This window comes from Limanda limanda, chromosome 1, assembly GCF_963576545.1.
Source record: "Limanda limanda chromosome 1, fLimLim1.1, whole genome shotgun sequence".
NCBI classification, from domain to species: Eukaryota; Metazoa; Chordata; class Actinopteri; order Pleuronectiformes; family Pleuronectidae; genus Limanda; species Limanda limanda.
In genome coordinates this window covers 16,097,622-16,118,740 of record NC_083636.1, presented here as the reverse complement: position 1 = coordinate 16,118,740, position 21,119 = coordinate 16,097,622, and the positions used below count along the sequence as shown (strand labels likewise).

Sequence of the window (21,119 nt, the reverse complement as noted above, 5' to 3'; positions counted from 1 at the left end):
CACACTCGTGGCTTCCGAACCACCACCTCTACTTCATATCCGCTAAATGATTCCCGCTAATAAATATTAAGGACGTGTCATGGTTGCTCTGCAGGACGCCTGAACTTTCTCTCCCCTCAGTGCTGGGTTGAGTGACAGGCTGCCGCTCTCTGCTGAATCCTGATGGGTGAGGACTGACAGGCAAACAGCTGGCGAGGTGCTAGCGCAGCACGCTAACCCGCTACAGAACCAGCGAGGGCACTCCTCCCTCGTCAGGGTCCCCAGCCTGCCTCTCACTCCATTCCAGTGACTAAAGTTGTTCTCTCGCCGTCTGGCCACACCTCGCCCTGCCTCTGCCAAGCATGTCGCCTGGCAGAGGGCCGCTGTCAGTGGGGGTGGGTGACTGCACTGGTCCCTTGAAGCTCGGGGTCGTTGCTGTGATGAGCGAGGAAGCAGGCCGGCTGACAGGGCCGTGCTGTTTGGGGAGGCAGCGAGAGAGGAGGAAGGGGGGGAGAGGGGTCAGGGATGGGATTAGATGGATGCTGGATGGACAAGGTGCTTGTGTGCTTAACCTGGTCCAGGCTCTCTCAAACACCGGCAGCTGTCAGCAGGGGCAGACCCAGCCAGACCGGTGGCTGCTGACAATGAGGAAACACTGATAAAGGAGAGCACACGGGTGTACACACACAGCCGTGCGGAGAAAAGGAGCTAAAGAGTGAGAAGAGGCCTGCTGGTCGACCATATGTTGAATCTCTAAACAGGGGGCCCGAGGTGGAAGTAAAAACCTGTCCCCCCAAAACAGAGACATCGATACAGAGGAGAGAAAAGGGAGGCAAAAAGAAGCAGATTCATTCCAACAGTGTTCGTGTGCACAGTGCTCATCCTGTGAGGCATCGACATTTATGCAAAAGCAGAGAAAGAACCTCGGTTTTAAGTGTGAGCTCGTACATGTGTGAATGTGCACCGGTTTGTAAATAACGGAGAAGGAAACCTACGAGGCAGAGATGACTCAGCGGCAGATTGTCCAAGCCGTGGATCGTGGAGATCTTGTTGCACGCGAGGCTGAGATGAGCGAGCCGGCAGCATTTCTCCAGACCACTGACCTCGCTGAAGCTGTTGTCTGACGAGCGGGTAATTTAGGAATGATACACAGAAGTACAGGTGGAGAGACAGTGTATGTTAACAGACATCTTACAAGAAACAAGAAATCGAACAAGAAAGAAGCTGGTGGTGATGATTTCCAGTGCACATGGATGTAAATGCTGCTCAGTAAGGATACGATCTAGATCCAGTTTGCTGAGAGATGAATAGGCGGACAAGTCCTTCATTTCTGTCATGCGGTTGTGGGAGAAATTGACCTCCTGGAAGAGAAAGAGCAGCACACTGAGTAAAGAAGCCTTAAGTACGTCTCACTGAAGAAATACTTGGGCTAAATCCAGAGTATGGCAAAGAATCTTTAATTCAGTAAAAGTTCACTGTCATTCAAGGGCAGCTAATGCCTTGTAAGCATTTTCTAAGTGACTACAGATGGGCTATGGAAATCCAGGCCTATCTTGGGGGAATAGCATGAGAGAACGAAGACCGAGCCACCAATCAAATGCTGCCTTATCCTGTCAGCTCAAGGTCCCGAGTTACCTTTAAGTTCTTGGGTGGCTGGAATCCAAAGAAGTTGGAGATTTGGTTGTGAGAGGCGTCCAGGACGACGAGGTAGGGCATGTGGCTCAGGCAGGACAAATCTAGCAGAGGAGAAAAGTTGAGGATTACGTAAATCCGTCTGTTTTGTATATAAATAATACGTCTCTAATAGGAGTAAATAAATGCAAGTCATCCAATTTACAAATAAGACTCACCTTGGATATTGTTGTGAGGCACCTCAAGCTTTTGAAGATGGACAAATTTGCTTAAGACGGAGATGTTGCTGAGATTGTGATTCTAGAATAGAGAAAAATCAAACCTCGGTTAAACTAAAAATGCCTCTAAATGCAAAGAGAAACAATATGGCTGTATATTATTATTTTATCTTGTTAAATCAGATAGTACTTGTAAGCCTGAGTGTGTCTGTTCATGAATCCTGAAGTGTTTAGTGTTTTTACCTGCTTGTAAAATTCATTGCTGCTCCAAAGTGTGTATCACTCATTTACTAGAGGTCCATTTATTTTGAAGGATTTTTTTAAAAGGTAGAATAAAATACATTTGATAAAAGAAAGACCTGATGAATTCAGTTACAAAAATTAACGTTGATGTTTAATTTTTCAATCCGAAAATGAGTAGGAAGAAGCAACATACATTTCTTGTCCTTCTATACTAAATCTGTATTAAATGGTATATAGATGCTTAAATGTAATCTTTTATCCATTTATTGTGATTAACTTTGGTATTTATTCTATATTTACTCTTACATATTCTTTCTCTCTTTCTCTCATTTAGCTCTTAGTATCTTGTACCTGTATATGTTTTGTTTTGTTCACACTGTTCCATATCAATAAATAAAGTGGTTTGAGTGCACAGGGTCTTACAGGCAGAGACAGTTGATAGTACAGGTGCTGCAGCCCAGTGCCAACACGTCTGAGCTGGGTCACACAGCTGGAAACCACCTCCGCAGTCAGAACACCAGTCTTCTGTAAACATCATGAAACAAAATGCATTCATTTAAGAGTCACCCTGAGGCCAGCGTGTGGAGACTGTGCAGCTTTTACAGCAGGGGAGCGAGGGAACTACAGCCCAGCTTTACACCAACATGGCATGAGGCCACTAGAAAGCATCACCCAGTAGCTTCCTGCCCCTAAAAGCAAAACATGCACGTGGTTCATGCAGATGGCCAAAGCGTCTAATTGCTCATAACTGCTGATGTAAATAGCAAATAATCCACTAGGTGACCTTGAGGTGTTGTTTCACTTCCGCAGACCTCTCCTGCAAGATTACCTGCTTCACCTGTGGAGCAATGATGGATTTGGTTTTTAAAACTGTAATTACACACACACACACACACACACACACACACACACACACACACACACACACACACACACACACACACACACACACACACACACACACACACACACACACACACACACACACACACACACACAGGTAGCAGTTTACATTTTAATAAATAACAACATATATAGGGAACGGAAAGACGTGTTTATTTGTGTGGAAGCCTCACCTCCATGTCTGTGTTCTCCTCCGGCTCGTCCCTACTGGGAGCTGCTGGGAGCTGAGCTGCTGCTGCGGTGGCGGAGGCGTCAGTGGCAGTAAGAGAAACACTTCCGCTGTCAACAGAAAAACATCCACTGATATGTAGAAGCGACTGCCTGTGATGCCACACTGTCTAAAGGCAGCTGGCTTTGATGTCACGCTGTTTGGAGACAGTTGTCCCTGTCGGTTGTTTTCTTCATTGTCTCATAAAGAAACTCACCGACGATGGACGAGGCTAAACACTGACTGACAGGCACTCAAAATGAGGGGGTGAAATGGGCAAAAACATTTTAAATATCCGTATCCCGGCGATCTAACAAGTTCGCTTGAAATCCCAGCGTCCCCCTCTGTCGCCTAGCAACAGGTGCAAGGAACTATGGGTCGTGTAGTTTTTGTTACCCGCCTCAACTTCCACATCTGGGTTAAACGCGTTTAAACTCCTCAGGGACTTAAAAAACAACAACTTAGAAATAAAAAATGTTCAATTCAGGGAAGTGAGCAGTGAGAAACTAAACGTTTGCATCAGATGTGAGTTTTTTAGAAAGACGTTAACCCTTTGATACACAACATGGGTCAAAAGTGACCTGATGGAGTTTTAATTGTAAATATCTTTGCAATAAATTTATTTCATCATTCAGAATTCCAGGAATTCCTCAATTCACTTTTTTTTGATCATCACAAATTCTTTTTTTCATTTGTCCTTTTTTACTTTTTTAATAAAAATCATTTTTGTATCACTACTCTAAGGCACAACATGGGTCAAAAATGACCCGTATTCATTTCACATGTTATTTCATGCATGGCTGTGCTTCTTTGCTATATCTTTTAAAATCTATTTATTTAATCATTTAATATAACAAAGTATTCATTAAAATATCTTGTTTTTGATTACCACTAATCATTATTTTTCTTAGCTCTGTCTTAATTTTTTAACTAAAATAGTTTCTACATAGTTACTACATCAAGTTTACACACATGGGTCAAACATGACCCATGTATGCAAGTGTGAATTTGATAGGAACCTTTGATTTTAAATGTTTGTAGTTAGGACAACTTTTCACATGCCACACTTGTCAGAACTACTTGTCAGAACTAAACGGGCTGTTTTGCACATCTGATTCATGTAAGTCTTATTTTACAATTGTTTTACCGAAGAAATATTTGATATCTTGTGAAATGATAACTGCACATAACATTTGAACATTACTTCTCTCTACTGGTGGGAAAGACAAATATGTCCAATATTATTAGCTAGCTGTTAACATATTCTCTTTTAGCTAGCTAATGTTAGCTTATGTAAGCTAGGTCAATTCTAGCTAATGATAGCTAGGTCAACATGACATTCTATTCTAGCTAGCTAATGTTAGTGTTGATTTGGATTGAGCTGCAGCAGCCTGGAGCATCTGTCCCTTCACAGCCGTAGAACACACACATTGCACTTCCTATAAAAGTTCCCTCGCAGAAAGAAACCTCACGCACAAAACATGCAGGAGGAAATCAAAGCACTTCCACTTTAACCAAACAGCGATTGAAGAATGTCAGTGGTTTAAATTATTATAACTTATATATAAACATTTATTTTCTGACTAAATTCCCCAAATTACAAAATCGAATAAGTTATCTTATGGAGGGAATATGAAAAGTTTATGTTTCTCGGTTAGAAAATCAAAAAATGAGAATCTGGGTCTCTGCAAATGCATTGAATCCAAAGTAAATTGGACATTAGAGTAAGAGCAATAATCAAATCAAGACATAAAGTTGTATGGACATGTACATGGAACCAACTTGGGAACCCAACAAGGAGTTCAAAACTTTTCGAGTATCGTGTATTAAACTAATTCTTATGGGAACGTCCGACGCAGTGGACTTAAAGTTGACCTCAGTCATAATCACATTATGTGGTGTAACATGTAAACAGGATTATAGTTGATAACATACAACTGTATTAGCATCACATGTTAACATTACAATAGAAATAATGCCTCATCCTGAATAAGGTTAAGTAGTCCAAATAGAAGTAGTGACAGAATTTCAATGGGGAGGGGGGGGTATTCTTTGTTTAAACTTGACTTGTGCTCGAAGGCTCGGTGACAGTCGACACAATCCGTTTAATAACACATCCGTAGTGTGTAAATATCACCGGCGTGCAGGTATGTGCAGGAGTGACGCCCGGAACAACCCAGGCGATCAGGTGGCATGCTTGTCTTGTACGTGTTGGTTTTTCCCATTCCACTTCATGCCTTCGCACCGTGTCACTACACACATCACGCCTGTCGGGTGAAGTGTTGCTTTTGGATCGGCCTTGACTCGCATGATGCATGAAGCCAACATCTTTACCGCGACTTACACGGTGAAGGATGGTGCTGTCACAGGCGGGAGAGGCTTAGCGTGTGTAGCTGGGAGCTTTTGTCAGATGCACCTCACCCAGTGTAAAATACAACACACACACACACACACAGAAACACACACAAAGAAAAAGAGAAACTCTGCAAGATACACAAGACATGACAGGGATTGGATGGTTTATTTCTCAGTGAATGCACAGGAAGAAAACTCACACGTGCTTGATTTAGAGTAGACAAACTTTTCAGAGCATTTTTAAAGATGACAACAGGTGAACAAGACAGATGTTTAGACTTGTTCAAGACTGACAGAAAAATAAATGTCAAGGATTTAACACATTCTTATTTGAATTACGCAAAAAGCGGAGTGCAAACTAAAGGTGCCCTTAAAAGAAAAAACATGAAATGGAACCTTTATTGCATTTGACATATTTCACTCATTAATAAGAAAAAAGAAGCTTGGACAGCAGGAGTGGTTTTCACTCATTGTACGTAGAGTTTAATCATAGACTGTGTATACAGATGGACGATATGACAGCTCCTTAAAAAGTGAAAGAATTTGGAGCGCCCCCTGGTGGCTGGCTACAGTCAAGGTCATAAACCCCAAATAATCCATGTTAGCAGATGGGACATGGTCCAAAGGAAAAAGTCAAAGTACACATGAAGCACATTATTTTACTTCACTTTTCCACAACAGGAGGAAGTGGAGAAGCGTCATCCATCTTTATATACAGTCAGTCTCCCCGATACAGAAGCCTTTTGGACTTCTGTGTGCGCTAGCGGTGACACGACACACTTAGTTACCATTGTATTAAAGTTCCTCATGTATAACATTACAAAAGTAGCTGTGAAGTGAACAGCCGAGCAAGCAGATTTCAGATCTCCACACAGTGTGTACGTGTGGCAGAGAGGTGTGGGCGAACCCCTCAGCAGCCTCACCGTGGTTTTCCCATCGATCCCGGCCGATGTGTCATTATGATGGATCGCTCCGTGGGCTTCAGGGAGACCAGCACTGCCCCCCCCCCCCTGTATTGACAACACTCCCAGTTCCCTCTCCTGCTCTCGTTAAGTACTTCTCTCTCAAGTTAATGAAGTAAGAACAGGGAGGGTTGTTTTCGCTGGGAGGGGAATGATGTGATCTGGAGCTTATATGTTTAGTTCACTTTGAAAAAGACTCTAGCGCAGGTGGTGGGCACGACAACATACAGAGTCAGAATGGCTTTAGTTTGGTTTATGGAGCGAGTAAGGCTGATGGAAATGTACGAGAAATTAAAGAAGGAGAAACGTATAAAGGATGAAAATGAAAACTCATTGATTAATGTAGAAATGTGTAAATCATGCAGCTGCGGTGTGCTGGACTTGAAATATTATTTCTTGGCCATGAAATTGAAGTGAGCAAAAAAATATCCTAAATTACCCCGAGTCCTTCAATCGGCGAAGAACTTTTCACACTGCAGCCGCAAAGGCTGCTCAAACTGTAAGAAAAACAAAAGACAGATTTTTAGAACAGCCGTAGATACGACACCATTCTCCGCTGCGGGAATTGGCAGCAGGCGGAAGATGTGGCCTCATTCAGACAGTCTAATCTGGCATCTGTTATTGCAGACAGAATCAGTGGGCCCGTGGGACGGCCACGAGAGGAGACATAGAGGTGTAATTGAGAGCAGCAGTTTAGATCCAATAGGAAAATGAGATGAGATAGCCAGCCTAAGTTTGGGGTGAGTGTCCAAGACAATCGCCTTTTCATTCCGGAGCCGCAGTCATTGTCGCGGCGAGCGGGGGGTGGGGGTGGGGGGTGGGGGGGGTGGACTGTTAGGAGCCGTGACGATATAGGTTACCTCATGATATAGATCTACAAGGAGCTGGACTTGGAAAGTCTGTAGTTGGTTGTCAGCTCACTTCCCAATTACAGGGAGACACTGCTGCATATATAGTATATATTATAATCTGCAGAGTTCGGGGAAAAGTGTATGTGTCAGCCCCCCCGACTACGATGTGTCTCATCACATTAAAGCTGCTTTGAGACATGAACCCTGAATATTCTTCTTACGTTCTCTGAAGTGGACAAATGTGAGGGCGCAAACGTCTTTCTCTGGAGTACCACACATGGAGAAGACACCAACGAAGATGTCGGGAGAGATTTTGGGGATGAGGGCTTAAGTCGGTGTGGTTGTTGCTGGAGTTCATGTCTCGAAGAGCTACAGATTTCACGCACATCACGATCTCAGTCTACACACACACAACTCAGTTCTTAAATGTCCTCTTTCCATCATTTCTCACTCTTGTGCACTTGACCCACACATGGTCCTGATAAACAAATCAGTAGTGGAAAAAGAAAAAAAACATGTGAAGCACAGGTTATATTAAAAATGTACAGTTATTCCCCTGAGGCTCCGCCCCTCTGAGCACCGACCTGCTCTCCTCACTACACTGTGGTGATCTTCTTGTCCTTGGTGGCCTGTTTGATGGCCGCCTGTTCACAGATGATCTCCTTCAGCCGCTGCAGCCGGGTGTTCTGGGTGCTCAGGTCCCCGACGCCCGTCTGGCTGCGGTGGAGCAGGGACAGGGCGTTGATGTACTCCAGCTCCGTGTAGCGGACGCCCTGGTCCACCACCAGGTTCAGCAGCTCGTCCGCGGCGTTGTACAGCATCTCATAGTACTGCCTGCAAGGAGGAGGAGAGAGAGAATGACAAGAGGTTATGAGTGGAGAGAGAAAGAGAGAAAAGAAAAGCATTTGCAAAAGAAAGGATAACAGCTGAATAGCGCTTTATATTCCTTCGTTTTACACACGATTCCTGTGCAGAATCAAAAAGGATAAACTACAGCGAAAGGAAACTAGTTGCTGCTCTTGAGATCCATTTTCTTCAAGAGGAAGTAAAGGACCTCAACCTGGCAGGAGCGAGAGATAGAGGGAAGACACTCACAGCTACAAACCGTTTCAATACAACTGTGCTGAAAGAGCCCAAAGAAGGAAGAAGTGTCTGTAGACTTAATACTATAGGTCTGTAACTAGAAGCTGATGCCATTACAGGCCATTTGGAGAAAAAAACTTCAACTACATTCATTACACAAATTTCCTTCCTGACTAAAACATCAGATTTTTGTAAACTAAAATGCTTTCTTTCCCAAGAATAATCAGAGATGTACCTCCTGTGTATGTGAGCGTCGGCTGTACAACTCATTAGAATTAACGCAACGAGAAGAACACAATATTTTGCCATAAATATGGATTGTTAGAAGAAAAGGTAACTCGTCACAATGGACACAATTTACACATTCCTGTGCATAATAGAGGAGGAGAGGCTGAAGGTGGAAGAGTGGTGCAGGAGAGTGTTGGGATGCAGGAGAGACCATTATTCTTTGCTCGAGGGCAGAACAGGTCAAATACCTTGGAGAGTGCAGGTGTGTGGTAATGTGTGCAATGCTCTGAAATACACAAAGGAACACAAAAATGCAGGCAGGCACTAGAACACATTTCTCTAGTATCTGCCCCCGGCTATGGGGCAAATCCTGTGTTCTGATGATACACTAAATGTTTTACTCCCACACAGTTGGTGTAAATACAGTAAGAGGTAAGGAGTGGACAGCAGGTGATGTGTACTACATATTTTACTAGATCTAATATTCAAATGAAAATTTAACTGTAAACATGTTTTTATGTCTGAATGACACCAAAAGAACAAGTGACAAATCGTTCGATGTTGATGTTTATATTTGCTTATATTAAATACTTTTATTCTACAGTTATTGTTTGCATTTCCTGTTAAGAACATTTGTATTCTATATTTCAAGTTCTATGTTGTTGTTATTGAGTTTTCTTTATATTTATAGTTATTTATCATAAAGTTTGTGGTTAAACTCCTCAATTATATTTCATCAGGATTTCAAAAATCCATATTGATTGGTCTCTGGTTATTTTGTTGACATAAACAGTTTCAGCTGCCAGAGATTTCCTTTATATGTTAATCCATGTGGAATAGAATATTATGGATGCACATATATTTGTTGTTTTGTCCTGTACAGCCATTGGTTTTCATTCATGTGTCTATAATGTGAAAATCAATAAAGTGACTACTGTCGCTCCACAGCAGCGCCTCCTGCTGCTCTGTGGGACCAGCAGCTCAGCCAGGAGAGATCCCTGTAGCCCTGAGGCTGAGGAAAGGCCTTGGAGGTGTTGACTGAGATAGAAATAGAAGTTCCACATGTTTTCACCTCCTCCGCCGTGTGACAGCAGAGAAAAAGACTTGTTTGTAACCACGAATCTGCAGAAATAGGGTTAAGCTCAGAGGAAATTATAGGTAAATGGATCCAAATCCCTACGATGCTGCTCAGTGAAAAAAGAAAAGAGAAGATGGCACGTCGGTGAGGAAAAAAGGTATTTTGATCTCATTTGTTGAGCTCCAGCAGCCAACCAAGACCCATCCCCTTCTTGAGATGATCATTTCCATTGCTAACGAGGCGTTAACGAGCACTCAGGGAGCCTCTGTTCCAAGGTGTTTTATGTGCTGTCATTGTGGGAAAATCCAACAGGAGAGGAAGAAAGACCTGGAAAGAGTAATGAAGGGGTAGAATGAATGAGATGGAGATAGAGCGGCGGAGAGCGTGAGGAAAAACGAGAGCGATGACTAAAGCTATGAGTGACGAATAGCGGCGTATATCTTTCTCTTTTTTGCCTTCGCCCTGACAAGTAGTGCCCTTGGTCATCAGAGCATTTGCATTCTGTCTCACTCTCGCCGCTGCTCTCCATTTCTCTCCAAGGTCTCGTTCATTTTTCCGTCCCTGAGCTCATTTCATGAAAAAGCTTGTCAATATTGATGAGGGTCACATTCGTTTACTGAGAGGGGGGGGAGAAGAAAGGCGAGGAAGAAAAGAAAGATGGCTCCCACTTTTGTTTTTTTTATCTCATAATGAAATGTGCCATGAATTTGCTTGTGTTTGTCTCACTGGCTGATAAATGTCTGAGCGGCTTTGAACGTGCATTTGTACGTTCGGAGTGCTTGATGGAGTGCGCCGGGTTTACCTCGGTTACACGGCATTACCGCTACATTCCCCCAGACCTGGTGATTGACTGCACACTTGAGGAAAATCGCCTCGTTATACTTTATGATCTAATGAGAAAAACGAGTGTAACCCACAGAAAAACGCTCATTTCTTCCGTTGACGGAGCTGTGAATAGATGAGACTCCTCTCTTTCTAATACACCGGCTCTCTAAGATTAAGATTAAGATACATTTATTTGTCCCAAACACATGCACAGACATGCACAAGCACACTCATGCAAGGAGGGACATTTAACCTCTGCTTTTAACCCATCTGGTGCAGGACACACAGAGCAGTGGGCAGCCATGTACGGCGCCCGGGGAGCAGATGTTGGGGGAGTAAGGTGCCTTGCTCAGGGGCACTAGACAGGGTAGGGAGAATCCTCTTGGATTTTTGGACAGATCAATCCAGGTTCGTCTTTTTGTTGTTTCTCCGTGGAGTCGAACCAGAGACGAACTTTTCTGCCCATAGTCCAAGTTTCTGCCACTAGTCCACCGCCTCTCCACAGCAAACAGCTCAGAGGAAGGACACTTGATTCTGAACAAGAGCAATAAACTAAATTGTACCAGACTATTTAACCCTCTGACCGTCCAAAGAGGCATAGTGATGGCAAACCTCTGTGTGGTCATATGTGTTTATAAGGTTCTTGTGTTTGGAATTCAGGTTTATTTTCTCTTTGTATTTACAGCTATAAAGTTTAAAAAGGTATTTTTAGAATAAGTTTGGCTTGTATTTTTTATTTGAAGCTATAAAAACGGGGGAATTTCATGATTGACAACTGAGACTGACATCCCATGATTCTTACCACGCAGACGCCGGCTACGAATGATGCATCGTCCATCTTTATGTTCAGTCTGTGTTATACATACATAATGATTTTAAAAATAAAAAATAGTTGCCAGTGCCTCAGTTCTCGCTGTTGACTTTGTGTATTTTGACTAACCGATGAAGTTTTTGAAGGCTCGGTTCCCCGTTTCAAATGCATAACAAACACATCTGCTCTGCTGCAAACTGATATTATCGCTCTAACAGAAACTAAGTGCTGTTTGTACACTTTTCAGCAGTCCCCCCCAAAAAAACACCACGATTTGTCTGATAAAAGAGCAAAACTGGGAAGCTTTGGAACCCATCTGTTGATGCGGCAGCCAGCAGGAGGAAATTAAAAAAAACCTCATCAGTGCTATAAAACATGGCTTAACTACAGTATAATAGCAGCTATAATTCACTTGGCAGCGATGCATTTGGGAAAAGTCCCACGCAGGATTTGTTAAAAGGAGATCAACTCTTGTTCATTTACAACTGATGACAGTGAAGTAAATCCACTGTGCAATTTCTTGTGCTCGCTATATAGCATCCGATATCTAAACAGAGAAGCTGCGTCCACGAGAAGAGGATGCTGCTGGACTGTCAGCTGGTTATTAGTGTGTGTGTGTGTGTGCATGCCATGTGTGTGTGTGTGTGTGTGTGTGACTGCATCGTGAGGACAGCTGGCAGTCTAGCCTTCAGTTCAAACGGGAGGAAGCTGGTTCAGAAAGAGAAAGTGTAAGGTAGATGTGTGTGTGTCTGTGTGTGTGTGTGAGTGTGTGTGTGTGTGTGTGTGTGTGAGTAATGTATGTTAGTGTGCGCTGAAAACACTTTCAAACAGTTCATTACACAAGCAGTTGGAAACCATTTGCCAAACAGGGTGAGGCTGTTAATAAGATTAAAATCTCTCCGAACTCCACCATCAAGTAAGAACCCCCAGTGTCTCACACACACACACACACACACACACACACTTCTTCTTATCTGTTAGAGACACAGTATTATTTTTTTCGACAATGCTTAAGTGAATTGTTGTTTTGATTGCCCCTTCCTTTAAGTCTTTTCTCCATTTAGCCTCTGTCGGTGTCTCACACACACACACACACACACACACACACACACACACACACACACACACACACACACACACACACACACACACACACACACACTTTACCAATCTCCACCTGCCTCTTCCACAAGTTCCATCTATGAAAGCACTGCTTCAGTAATCAGCATGTGTGTGTATTTATGTGTGTGTCTGTTTGTGTGTGTCAGCATGACTCCACTGTGCGCTTTCTATTAAATTTTAATTAGCCGCCCCCCCTCCCTTTTCCTCATATACAAAGAAAATTAAGTTAATTTATGGTGCATGGACGCAGCATTGAACTCAGACATGTATGTCAATGGGGTGAGGGACAGAGAGAAACATGGAGGAGAAGGGGGGGGTGGGTGTTAAGAAAAAGATGAAGATGCAAAGAGAAAAGAAGAGAAGGAGAGAAAGACAAGAATCAGCACAATTAATTTCCCCTCATTTCCACTGTGTACAATATTAGGGCTATTACAGGCTGCCTCTGTCAGCACGTTTGCGACAACACATTAGTTAGTGGGGGAGAGATGAGGTGAGGAAGGAGGAGGAGGAGGAGGAGGAGGAGGAGGAGGAGGAGGAGGAGGAGGAGGAGGAGGAGGAGGAGGAGGAGGAGGAGGAGGAGGAGGAGGAGAGGGGATGGGAGAGAATCAACTGGAACCGAGGCTCGTTGCTGCACAAATATCGATGTTACTGACAACAACAACAAGGAAACTTGTCTTCTTTTCTCCCCCTTTTTTTTGGTCTCGGTCTAATTTGTATCAACCCTGAGACAGAAAGATTTGAAAACGCATCTTTTCCTCTTTGGCCTGTTGTCCTTTTTGTTCGCAGCAGAAAAAAAAGAGCTTTTTGAAAACAAGCAATCAGTCTGTGAAACTTCAACAAAGAGCGTGCACGTGAGGTCATTGATGTGAGAGCCTGGTGGGGGGGCTGCAGGGAAGTTGTTGCATTTGATGCTATAAAAATGGTCAGATTCCAAATGACAGCATCAACACAGGATGGCAAAGTTCTGGGGATATTTTCGCTTCATTTCTGGAAAGGGGAGGAAGTACAGAAGGGTTGTCCATCTTTTTTCACAGTCTATGGTTCTTACCCTTTCTGTTATCCCTCATTTTAACTGACGATACAGGCGCTTGAAGACTTAGTCAACTTAAAAAAGTGATTTGAGCGATCTCTTTTCCCTCTAACTGTAATGTGCAGTGTCAAAGTGGAAGTATCATTAAAGAAAACATCGGCGAGAGTTCTCTACTAAGCTGGACATAATATGACAGCTTGTTCTGGTAATTATAACACTATTGCTACTCTGCTATAACGCTGAGCTAGCATGTATATTCAAGTCTGTCTTTATCGAGTCTGGAAGAGTTAGTCAACCCTAAAAATCTAAAAATTTATGTGCAGGAGGTAAACATTTTTAATGATTTGATGGCGTCTCCTGACTTCAGGGAGAAAACCCTCAGAAATAATGTCTCTACCGGCAACGAACTGAAAGAGAGAGACTCCAAAATATGCTAATTGTCGTTGAAAATGATCTGAGAGAGGAGCACATGAGGGAGAGAGGAATCGACTCACAGCGGTGACTCAGTCAGCCGAGGTGGTGACTACACCCACTGAGATATTGACCTGCATGCAGACGTCTGACTGAACAGAAACTGCGGTAAGTTGCAAAGCACTGTTTCATTGCTGAGAGGCTGCGATCAGAAAAGTCTTTGCACTATTCAACAGGAATTGACATGCGATGTTTAAGATGTTAATTAGTTTTGTTTTGATGCATTTGAAATAAATCCTGCAGCCTTGACCTAGGAATGTTTTTGAGAATACATTTTGTTCTCGCATATAAATTCTGCTTTGTACATTAACCAGCTTAGTGTCTCTCCCTCCCCTCCTTCCTTCTGTGTCTCTCCCTACAGGGCAGTGCATTTGTCTCTCCTCTGGTAATGAGGGAAGGTCTGCAGAGACTCTGAGACTGAAGCTTCATCAGCAAAGACCGGTCCCATCACGCTGCGCCACGCACAACAAGCACACACACATACACAGACACACACACACTCTGACTGGCTTCATCAGCAAAGACCAGCGTCATCAAGCTGCGAGGGCGCGTGCACACAAACACACAAACCGGCTTCATCAGCAGAGACAAGTCTCATCATACCGCATCATACACACACACAGGACAGAAAACAGGAGCAGGGGAGGGGCGGAGAGAAGAAGAGAGGCGAGGGAATAGCAGTTGAGTCGAGGCGGTGCAGGTGATTGGATGGAGCAGAGGAGAGAAAATATGAGGAGAGAGAGAGGGACAGAGAGAGGAGGAAGAGAGGGAGAGAGAGATAAAGAGAGAGACACAAGGTGACAGCGAGGGAGACAGAAGCCGAGCGAAGTGACAGCGTATTGAAGTCGGGCCTAAATACAAACAGTTTTATCTGTTGACACCCACTACCTCCTGACACGGCCGTCAACTGTACTTATTACCACATCCTCTGTAGACACACCAGCCTGTCACCTCCACACACACGTAAAAAAACCAAGGACAGTTTATTCGCCAGTACGCACACACCGCAGCCTGCAGAGGCTGGTGTCGCACACCCGGGGACAATACACATGAGCACCTTTGACAAGTCACACAAAGCAGACTGCAGTGATTTCCAGTGACAGACAGGTGGGTGTGATGGGTTAAGGGGCTCGCAAGTTTTGCAGGGGGATGTTATGACAGCGCCGCAACCTGCCTACACGGGTCACCGGGCAGCTCAGAGCTCCACCGCCTGTGTGTTTGTGCTACTGTGTGTGTGTGTGTGTGGGTGTGTGTGTCTGGGAAATGCTGCAGCACCAGACATCGGAGGCATTTGGACAAACGGGTACATATTTACTATAGGTTTACTTCTGCTGTAAGGGATTCATGTTGAGTAAAGTTCCTTCAGAGGCGTTTGTTCACTGGTGCGCTGCAGTAAAAAATATAAATCCAGCTGGTTGTGTGTTCGAATGCAGTTACACACAAGTTTGCTTATACTTTGGAAACCATTTGGGGGTGGTTTAAGTTTTCAGCTTCATGACATCAAGGCAGAATCTAAGCATACTTGATCTGGAACTAGATGTTCCTACAGAGGTTTTCTGTCCTTTTCGGTAGTTACAACCTCATTGAATATGTTCATGGTTGGTTTTACTCAGTTACTTGATGCTATAAAACTGGTTGAGCGATCCCTCCCTCGATCGCTACTGAACAGATTCTATCTTCAAATGAGGAGTCAACCATTTCATGTGTACAGTCTGTGGTTGACACTGTAAGTTGATAAACAGAAAATCAAGACACGCGAAGAGCAGAGCGGAACTTTATGCTGAGTAAAAGAAAGAAAAACGCAAAAGGTTTGTCTTGAGTTGAGGCTTCAAGGTCGATGACAAAGCAGTGATTTAAATATTGGCTAAAACTTAAAATATATTTCACAGCTAATTATGTTAGATCTCTATTTTACTACTAAATATAATACTAAATCAGTTTCCAAGCAAATTAAGTCCAACATTTTTCCACAGGCTGGAGTGAACAGTTGCCAGGCAACACTTTTTTGACAATTATGCTGTTTTGTCATCGTGAGAACGATTGTGGCTTCTGGACGTTTCAAGGTAAAAGACTCACAAACAGCCTCATCTGTTTATCTCGTATCTGCAGAAATCGACATAAACAGACAGAGCTAGAGAGGAAGGGAGTGATACACAAGTACAGACACACACTGGACACACAAATGTGACATTGCGGTAACATTGCGGTGACACACAGGTCTGCAGAATAGGACTGAGCCCCTGAATCGTTTCTGAGCAGGTCTGTGTGCCGGTGTTTAGGTGTCCATGTGTGTGTGTTTGACCCCGACCCTCTCACTGAGCTTCACTGCCAAATGTATGACCGAGAGATGAGAGACTGACATACTTTGCTATAGAAACATGTTCTCTTAAACACACACACACAGACACACATTTTTACTCTTCTCACATATTGCAGCTTTACAGTTAAACTTAAACAAAAATGGATTTCACCACAAGATGGCACTGTTTCCCCATGCTTCGTTGCAGTCTGTGAAACTGGTGATTGAGAGTGTGTGTGTGTATGTGTCTCCATGAGTTCTGCAGTGCTGGTTACTGGGCGTCTCTTTAGTTTTAACTCAGATCAATGGTGCGCCATTGTCCAGGTCTCTTTTCCATGCAAGCACCGGCCGGCGCACACACGCACACGCACACACACACACACACACACACACACACACACACACACACAAACACACGGATGTAGTTGTGGCGACACTCATCGATAAATTATTCCCTAGCCCTTTACCCTACCTAAAGTCAAAACCATTCCATTTAAACGAGTTAAGCCTTAGCAAAGTGTCCTTGTGAAAATTGTCTACAACTCTTAACTGGTCCTCATAAAGATTGAAGGACCAGTATGAGCACACACACACAGATAAGAACATAAAAGTGCAGAGATGCACAGACAAGCATCTGTTGCCTGTCTCCAAACTCAGCCTCCTGCCGTGCTCACTTCCTGTCTTCATTTCACACTTGTTTCTCCAGAGGTGGTCATAAAATACTCATGAGGAAAATTCTGCTTTCGGTCTCTCCCCCACTGCTGGTCTGCCGATGTGAGCCTTCTCCATGTCTGCACAACAAATGGCTAAATTTGCTAAGTTTGCATCGAAGCAACATGAAAATAAGAGTTGTTATTTTTTTCACGTATATTCTTTAAAACACAAGACAAAGTATTTGTATTTGCGCTCCAGATTTTAAGCTATTGCTTGGGAGGCTGAAACGCTTGAGCCACTCGCACATAATCTGTCAAAAAACAGTTCTGCACTGAAGCTTCCATTGTTTACCTGTAGGTTAGTCGCACCCACCCAGACGGATTTGCTACTCTGGCGTGGCACCGGCGGAAATTGCTGCTTTAAAGGTTCAAATTATTTCAAATTCGACCCCGGTGGCCACTGACCTTTCTAAGCGAGATGAGATAACAGCTTTACGTGACGTAGTTCTTTTTACAGTTTATGGAAATTACTGTATATCAGACTCTACCTGGATTTACAGGTTAAAGGCTTTAAATGACTACATGTGTTGTTAAAGTAAGTCCTTCAACATCATACTACATCTTACAGGCCGTCTCAGTTGCACAAGCAGGTGGGAGTTATGAATATTCATCTCCAAAAACATAAATATGGTGATTTCAAAATGCTGATTGGCTTGGCTGAGTGTCTGTGCATGGGTGAGAACAATACATATTACATGTGTGTGTGGCTTGGTCTGCTAGTGTGTGTGTGTGTGTTGTGAGTGTCGGCGTGTCATGAAAGCCGGAGGCCGGCCAATCCAAAAAGCCATGAATGTGTAAACAATGCGCTCTGCAATTCCCAATCAACACCTCCACACCGCCCACGCCTCGTAATCAGAGAGAGTGGGAGAAGGAGAGAGGAGACAGAGAAGCCATCACTGGCATTTCTCCATAATCAAAGTTGACAGAGGGTAGAAATTACATACTAATCAATGGTTCTCCACATCCAGTAAAGTCCAGTTCATTTCAGTATCTTTGTTTTCAATTTTTTTTTACTGGAGGGAAACTTGGCTTGGACTGTTACAAGCATTAGCCATGTCCAAACAACGCCAGCGCATAGACACCACTCAAGCATATGACACACTCAGAAAACATGCCAGGAGGTGTGAAAAGGAGCTAATTAACCCTGCAACCCAACGTGACCACACTGCAGGCCCGGTTCTACAGCAACAACGGTTACAGGAAGAGCGTGAAGGTGAAGTAAGATGCTTCTAAGTGCTGTTTTTAAAATGATCACACAACTAGAAGGGCACTAAGAGAGGGAATACCTCTAAATAAAGTGTTCTGTATGTTCTTAAAACCAAATCTTTAACAGGCCACATAAAATAATGTGTCAAAGCTAAGTTTCATGTTTTTTTTAAAAACATTTAAATGTATATATTAATTTTCTAACAAAGTAAGAGCTCAGCCTCGTCTCTGCACTTCATTCAATCTCCTTTTCTCCACCTCCCCGTCAGTTTCCTGCTTTCAACTCTCACTCCGCTGTAAACTATTGTTTATCCGCGCCACCTTCTCAGTCTTTCTATGCATTTCTTGAGAAACTCGTCTTTCCTACGACGTCCTTTAGCTTTTCAGTTTTCATTCCCCCCCAAGCCCTCCCTTCTACTTCCATCTTTCCATCACCCGCCCCCTCGCATACTCTCTCTCCCGTCAAGGACACAACTTCAAGAAAAACTTGAATACTAGGAACCACCCCCTCTCTTTCTGTCCTCTTCTCTCTATGAACCCCCCCTGCTCCCTCCCTCTCTTCCTCGCTCCCTTCATCTTGTTCACAAAGATATCTGAGCGCTGATTTCCCCATGCCTGTCAGGGCCGGACAGCGCCGGGCAACAGCAGGTAGACTCGAAATATAAATGTATGAATAAGGAATAAACACCAACAACCCATGCGCACTCAGACACACAGCGTGGTTGACAATCTGTTTGACCATCTGTCGGCCCCGTGCATTGACATCATTGCTGTCTGAACTTGAGGACATTGTGTGTGTCTGTGTGTGTCTATTCAGGGTCGGTCCTGTTAATAAGTAAATGACAGATTTTGACTGAAAAAGTTAATGATGATAAACTGGAAAGTATTGTCTATTTTTGATGGTTTCACAATATATATACTTTTAATAATATGATGTAAGATGTAGAAATACTACAGTGATTATCTTGAAATTGTGTGCTGCATAGATTAAAAAAAATAAACATGTTAATAGTATTATTTCAAAGATGTCAGAGGCCATGACATCAGCTTAACTCAAGGGCAAACAGCCAGTATCTATAAATTATAGACAAGGAAATAGGATGACATTTTAGAGACACTGACTATCTGCACAACGTATCTGCCACCTGCTACTTCAGTTGAAGGTTGTCAGCCCCCCCTCAAACCTAAACTCACACTGGAGTGCACGTACAACATTGTACAAACACACAAAACACTTCTCCTGACTGTATTTGTGGCTAATCCTGTTGAAATGGGAGACAGACTCTGACCTGGCAAAGTCGAGGTCGGCCTCCCTGGACATGGTGATGTTGGTGAGGTTCTGCTGGAGAACAAAGATGTTCCTGCACATCTTCTTGATACCAGAATCGTTGATCCTCTTAAAGTACTGGGCCCCGTTAATTAGAATACAGGAGATCAGGTGACCCAGACCTGGTGGGGAGAAGAGAGGAGAGAATAATCATAGTAAAATACAGAAGGAGAAACAAACAAGAGAAGTAGACAATGAATAAAACAAGAAATGAATATCTGGAATCAACATAATTAAAACTCTGAGTCAATGGGACAAAACTCAAATTCTGCTTTAATTAGGAAGGTGAATGGTGATTCTCAGGCACCCCAGTTCTGTGCTGACCTTCAAAAATGTACTGGAACTTGTGCTGCTGCAGGGCCGCCCCCATGGCCTCCTCTATGGCCGAGATATCCTTGTTCAGTTTGACCACCAGGGGGTCATAGTCCATGCTCTCCACATTGGCCACAATGGCATAGTTCCCTTGCTTGGTGAGGGGGATCAGGTAATGGAAACAGTGCACCCTGGAATACAACAAGGAAGGACAAGAGAAAGAGGGAGATAAGATGTAAGAAAGAATAATGTCAAGATGCCTCTATGCTCATCAGGTTTGGTGCGACCCATGTTCTCTCACAGGTCACTGTTGATATGTTGAGAGACACGACTTGTGCTTAGTTTCAGAATAAAGGAACTATAAGGAGAAGAAAGACAGAGGCTCCTGAAGCGAGGTGCGTATTATACCTATATGCAGCATATTATTTCCTGCCCTTACAACGTAGTTAAAAGTGACACTTCAGTGGGCACTGAGTGCTCTCACTTCTCCAACACCTATAATTTCTACACAAATCATCATGTTTAGAGTACTTATATCCACTTATTCAGCTACTACGACATCGTAGCTGGAAACTATTCAGGCATCAAACCTGATTAGTTAAGGGCAACCTGTAGAGCGCAGCGCTAAGTATACTGTTGAACTCTACTATTGAGGAGTGTGCCAAAAATATCCGCGTCAAATACATGTACAGCCTTGACTTACTCCACACTACAATTGTGAATGGGGTCTTCAGAAAAACAAGTAATTCTGTTTGCAGAAAAATATGTCAGAGAAGCTCATCTTCATGCCTTTATGTCTAAAACGTATATTAGATGTTTAAGGTATCAGAAGCACAACAACCTTATCTCTGCTGTCTGTCTATTATAATATTTGATGTCAGTGGTAATGTATTGTGTATCTTAAAAACCAATGGCAGGACTGTGATGTGTAGACGAGGTGAATTTTAACAGTATGCTTCTCTCTGACCAAACATCTACATCTTAGAAGTTAGGTCCTTTAAACCCACAGACGGCTCATTTCTGTCTAGACTGGAGGAGTCACTTCTGTCCTAAGTCCATAATCACAGCGCCCTTAGCAGAAAAAAAATAACATGATATGAGTGGATTCCCCTTTAGGCAAAGCCAACAACCACACCACCATCTTAAATGCCTCCATCTTACTTCCTCTCCTCTCTTTTCAATCATTTCTCTCATTTAGATACCGTATCTCCCTTCTTTAACCCCCCGCCTGCCATTACAACCTCTGCACCCCATGTCCCCCCC

General features: G+C 43.4%; 2 protein-coding genes across 2 annotated transcripts in view; both read right to left on the bottom strand.

Annotated features, from left to right (window-relative positions):
• lrguk (leucine-rich repeats and guanylate kinase domain containing) overlaps positions 1–3,380 on the bottom strand; it is a 28,432-nt gene extending 25,052 nt beyond the window's left edge. Inside the window, exons 1-7 of the mRNA XM_061074720.1 lie at positions 3,340–3,380; positions 3,149–3,254; positions 2,496–2,597; positions 1,830–1,911; positions 1,615–1,715; positions 1,259–1,340; positions 975–1,099 (exon numbers count right to left, since the gene is read on the bottom strand). Coding sequence (XP_060930703.1) covers positions 975–1,099; positions 1,259–1,340; positions 1,615–1,715; positions 1,830–1,911; positions 2,496–2,597; positions 3,149–3,254; positions 3,340–3,380 — 639 coding nt within the window. The remainder of the gene's footprint in view (positions 1–974; positions 1,100–1,258; positions 1,341–1,614; positions 1,716–1,829; positions 1,912–2,495; positions 2,598–3,148; positions 3,255–3,339) is intronic.
• Positions 3,381–7,320: 3,940 nt separating this feature from the next.
• Positions 7,321–21,119, bottom strand: part of exoc4 (exocyst complex component 4) — a 107,004-nt gene continuing 93,205 nt past the window's right edge. Inside the window, exons 18-20 of the mRNA XM_061077403.1 lie at positions 19,869–20,047; positions 19,507–19,666; positions 7,321–8,185 (exon numbers count right to left, since the gene is read on the bottom strand). Coding sequence (XP_060933386.1) covers positions 7,948–8,185; positions 19,507–19,666; positions 19,869–20,047 — 577 coding nt within the window. The 3' untranslated portion in view covers positions 7,321–7,947. The remainder of the gene's footprint in view (positions 8,186–19,506; positions 19,667–19,868; positions 20,048–21,119) is intronic.